Source organism: Acinonyx jubatus, chromosome E2 (genome assembly GCF_027475565.1).
Source record: "Acinonyx jubatus isolate Ajub_Pintada_27869175 chromosome E2, VMU_Ajub_asm_v1.0, whole genome shotgun sequence".
Classification (NCBI taxonomy): Eukaryota; Metazoa; Chordata; class Mammalia; order Carnivora; family Felidae; genus Acinonyx; species Acinonyx jubatus.
Genome location: NC_069396.1, coordinates 13,249,135 through 13,253,875, shown reverse-complemented (window position 1 = coordinate 13,253,875; position 4,741 = coordinate 13,249,135). Strand labels below are relative to the sequence as shown.

Here is a 4,741-nt window from a genome sequence, read left to right as displayed (position 1 = left end):
CTGCAGGAGGCAGGGGAAAAAAAAAAAAAAAAAAAAAAGACCACAGGAGTGGTCAACACCTACCTCATCTCCAGACCAAGCCTCATTGTTCTTGGCCCCAGGGCCCATCCTGGCTTTCAGAAATGACCTACAGCCCTGGGGAGTGGAAGGCGTGCTCGGGAGGGTCCTGGCTCTGCTCCACGACCTGGGCTTGGAACCCGGCGTCCTGCCCCCAACCCCCTCCACTCAGAGCTCCTTACAGCAAGAGCAGTAGAGCAGTTCCATGACCCGGAAGCAGTTGTCCAGCAGGGCTTTGGGTCGTACCAGCTTCAGGCTCAACCTGGGGGTGCTCAGGAGCGACACCACTGCTTCCACCTTGGGGCTGACCTCCACATCCTGGAAGGGAGGAGACCGTGGAGACGGTCAGGACCACAGGCACCACCACCCCTCAACACCAGTGAAGAGGGAGGGCCATGTCCCAGGAGAACCCTGGAGGCTGCCCTGCCTGGAGCTGCACAAACCACGAGAGAAAGGGACTTCCTGTGACAGGAGGCTTATGGGTAATTTCTCTGCCTCTTCCTGCAGGCGCCAGGTTTCCTGGGAGAGTCCCCTTCAAGGCCCCTCACCCAAGCCTGATACAGAGGCTCCTGTTTTCCATCTTTGGGAAAATGACTGCAGGGGGGCCCGCCAGGACAGGGGAGAGGTGGGGGCATCCTTGCTGTTCTCACCCAGGCCTAGCCACCACCACACAAGGCAGCCTGGGCTGGGGAGACTGTCCTTCGGGATTCAGAGACCTCTACTGCCCACAAAGAATGAGACAAAGGACCCTCACGAGGATCGTATTATGAGGAGGCCTGGGTGCACGGCACACGGGCCGGGCGGGTCTTTGGCTCCAAGCTCAGGGTGTTTCTCTGACAGTACTTAACAACCGGGAGCACGGTGTGGGTGGCAGGAGGGCACAGTGAGGGGACAGGGCAGGGGGCCAGCGCTGTTGCAGAAGACATCGCATAGAAAAGAAATGTAGAGCCTGAGCTGGGGGAGGACCTTCTTAAAGGTGGTTAATTGGGTTGAATTGTATCGGGTTGTGACCTGCCAATCCCCCCATCCCCGAAAAAGCCATGTCCAAGCCCTAACGCCTGGCACCTGTGAATGTGACCCTATTTGTAAACAGGATCTTTGCAGGTGTAATTAAGGATCTCCAGGTGAGGTCATTTTAAATTTAGGGTGGGCCCTAAATCCAATGACTGGCGTCCTTGTGAGAGAAAGGACGCAAGGCACAGAGGGAAAGGCCATACAAGGGCCAAGGCAGAGGCTGGAGTGATGTGGCCACAAGCCAACGACAGTAGCAGCCAGCAGAAGCTGGAGGAGTCAGGAAGGGTCCTATTTCCCTAGATCCTTCAGAGAGAGCTTGGCCTTGCAGATACCCTGAGTGTGGGGTTCCCGTCCGCAGGCCTGTGCAGAAGAATTTCTGTTGTTTGGTGGTAATTTGTCACAGAAACCCTACAAAGCTAATCTACAAGGACTTGGAAAGAGAAGCAAGGGTGACAGGAGGAGAAGGGGCATGTCCCCCTGGCCCACTCCCCATCAGGGAGAGCCCACTGCCCACCAGATGCTGGGCATATTTGGAGCGGGTCACAGACCATTAACTCTGTGAGAAAGAAGACAGACTTAAAAGCTGGTTTAAACCTGGGGCACCTGAGTGGCTCAGTCAGTTAAACGTCCAACCTCAGCTCAGGTCATAATCTCACAGTTCATGGGTTCACACCCCACATCAGGCTCGCTGCTGTCAGCACAGAGCCTGCTTCAGATTCTCTGCCCACCACCCCCCAACACACACACACACATACACTCTCGCTCTCTCATTCTCTCTCTCAAACAAAAACACTTAATGGCAATCAAAAGGAATGAAATCTTGCCATTTGCAACTACGTGGATGGAACTGGAGGGTATTACGCTAAGTGAAATTAGTCAGAGAAAGACAAATACCATATGACTTCACTCATATGAGGACTTTAAGAGACAAAACAGATGAACATAAATGAAGGGAAACAAAAATAATATACAAACAGAGAGGGGTACAAAACAGAAGAGACTCATAAATATGGAGAACAAACTGAGGGTTACTGGAGGGGTTGTGGGGGGGATGGGCTAAATGAGTGAGGGGCACTAAGGAATCTCCTCCTGAAATCATTGTTGCACTTTATGCTAATTTGGATGTAAATTTAAAAAAATTAAATTAAAAAAAAAACACGCATATGTTAAAAAAAACATTTAAAAATAATTTTTTTAAAGCTGGCTAACTCTGAACTCTTAACAACCTGGGTGGACAGGTCTCAACCCACCCACAGCCTCCTCTGCAGCTCCCAAGAGCTCAGAGTCAGGCTCTCGAAGAAAGGCAAGGATGCAAAACTGTCCGTTCAGGTCAGCTCCAACTCACACTGCCCAAGGGCATGAAAGAGCCACCGAGGAGACCTCTGGGCCTCCAATCCCCTGCCAAAACCAGAGCCTCCCCAGAACTCCTAGCAGCTGCGGGCTCCTAAGACCTGGTGTCACCCGCAGCTCACAGCTCCAGCTGGGCAGCAGGTGGGGCTCCCCGGGGCAAGTGTGCCCCAGGCCCCTGAGGACACCATGCGCTGGGGAGTAGGGCAAAATGGTGTGGGCAGGGGGTCCCACAGCACACATGTGGCCTGTATGGGCTCACAGTGACCCCGTGACCTTACTCCACAGGCTCTTTACAGGATGCATCCCTGAGGCCTCAGATCAACCCTGCTGAGCAGGCAGTTAGCAGGAACCTTATCATTGTTATTGTTACTGCAAGTCTATATTTTACATTAGGGTTCACTCTCTGTGTTGTCCGTGCTGTGGACTTGGATGAACGCATGATGTCATGTGTCCATCATTACAGTGTCATACAGAAGAACTGCATAGCCCTAAAAACCTCCTGTTTTCATTGCTCCACCCATTCATCCTTCCTTCCCTGTCTCCCCCAAAAGGAACCTCTAGAAACAAAGCCAGAGGGTTCAATGACTTGCCCAGGATCACAGAACAAGATAGACAGACCCTAGAACATCTCCTGTCCCCAGCCCAGGCCACCCACGGGGCACTGCTGGCCTTCTCTTCCTCTCTCCCATTTCTCCCATACCTTTCAGGACATGCTGGAACTCTCCATGTCTTCCCATCCTCCCTCAACACTCCTTGGCCACCACACACACACACCTCCGCGGAGCTCACCGTGAGGCCTTGCTGAACATCCAGCAGCAGCGTATGTACCTCCTCCAGGAACTTCCAGGATGGGTGGCCCTCAAGCAGCACTTCCTGCACTGACTCAGTAGCACTGAGGCTCACCCAGACCCACAGATACCGCAGCTCCTGCTGGCTGACCTGGGCCCTCTGCTGTGGGGACAGAAGAAATTGTTGAAGTCCCAAGACTTGAGCCTCTGGGCCCTCCCCACCACTACTCTGACCACTTGCCACCCAACTTGTGCCCACAAAGAGAGCAGACCATGGGCATCCACTGTGGACAGGGAGAAATCTTAGCCCGAGCCAAGGGCAGGCTTGCTTACGGGGCTGGGAAAGGCCCCTGGCAACATGACCTGCCAAGATCAATGTGCCTCTCAGGCTGGGCTCATGGGGTGTCCCGCAAGGCAAGGGTCTCCCAGCCCAGGATGGGATTCTCACCAGTCTGGTGATGTTGGCCATTCTGAGCACCCCCTCATAAGGCACGCTCACCCTGTAGTTGATGGGGAAGTAGTGTTTCTGGGGAAACACAAGAACAAACCATGAGGTCACAGTCAGAAATGGCTCAAACAGCCTCCCCCAACTCCCAACTTGATACAGGAGGAGAGGACCAAAAACCAGCCCTTTGATGGCAGAGGTGGCCTTCTATGAAGAATATGCACTTGCGGGGGAGGGGTGCCTGGGTGGCTCAGTCAGTTGAGCCTCTGACTTCTGCTCAGGTCATGATCTGGTGGTTCGTGAGTTCAAGCCCCACATTGGGCTCTGTGCTGACAGCTCAGACCCTGGAACCTGCTTCAGATTCTGTCTCCTCTCTCTCTGCCTCTCCCCCACTCATACTCTGTCTTTGTCTCTCAGAAATAAACATTAAAAAAAAAAAAAAAACAGATTGCTCTAAACTTATGGTGCTGGTTGCACAGCTCTGCCAATGTACTAAAAACCACTGAGCGGTACACTTAAACAGGTGAATAGTATGGTATGTGAGTTATAGCTCAGGAAGGCTGTCAAAAAAAGAAAAGTCTTGCATTGCCACGGTGCCACGTGAGCTTCTCTGCCCTACACAAAGGGAGCCACCCATTCCAACTTCTAAGACCTTATGTGCTGAGCTAATGTGCTGACCTTATGTGCTGAGGTCCCCAGGGAAGGGTGGCAGGGGAGAGGACTGTAAGTGTGGACCAGGTACACTGCTGGATGTGGTGGAGAAAGGCGAAGAAAGGGGCCACGGTCAGCTCAGGGCTGAGGCCCCAAACGTCCTACACGCTGTGAGTCCAGGAGCTTGGGAAGGGGAATGCAGTCGGGGGGTTCACAGTTACCATGTACTGAAGGCGGTTCCTGTACTGAAGCTTGTCCCGAAGAAAGCCAGTTACTGCACACTCCTCGCTCTGGGTCAAAGGCCACATCTCCAAACCCTCGTTCCCCAAGGCCATGGCAAGGAAGATCCCGAGATCTGTGGACAGTGACCAACCGGAACACATGAGTACACTGCCCGCCTGTGCGAAGCTGTGCACATCTGCCCTCCCTTTTCCGG

At 53.3% G+C, this 4,741-nt stretch overlaps 1 protein-coding gene across 4 annotated transcripts in view; it reads right to left on the bottom strand.

The window, feature by feature from the left end:
• The window catches only part of IL34 (interleukin 34), a 76,481-nt gene that overhangs the window by 12,967 nt on the left and 58,773 nt on the right, over positions 1-4,741 (bottom strand). For 2 of the 4 annotated variants that reach the window (XM_053210555.1, XM_053210556.1), the window contains 4 exons: positions 4,527-4,660; positions 3,658-3,735; positions 3,211-3,372; positions 240-375 (listed from right to left, as the gene is read on the bottom strand). In XM_053210555.1, coding sequence (XP_053066530.1) covers positions 240-375; positions 3,211-3,372; positions 3,658-3,735; positions 4,527-4,660 — 510 coding nt within the window. The remainder of the gene's footprint in view (positions 1-239; positions 376-3,210; positions 3,373-3,657; positions 3,736-4,526; positions 4,661-4,741) is intronic. The other 2 variants (XM_027076185.2, XM_027076187.2) reach the window with 2 other exon arrangements.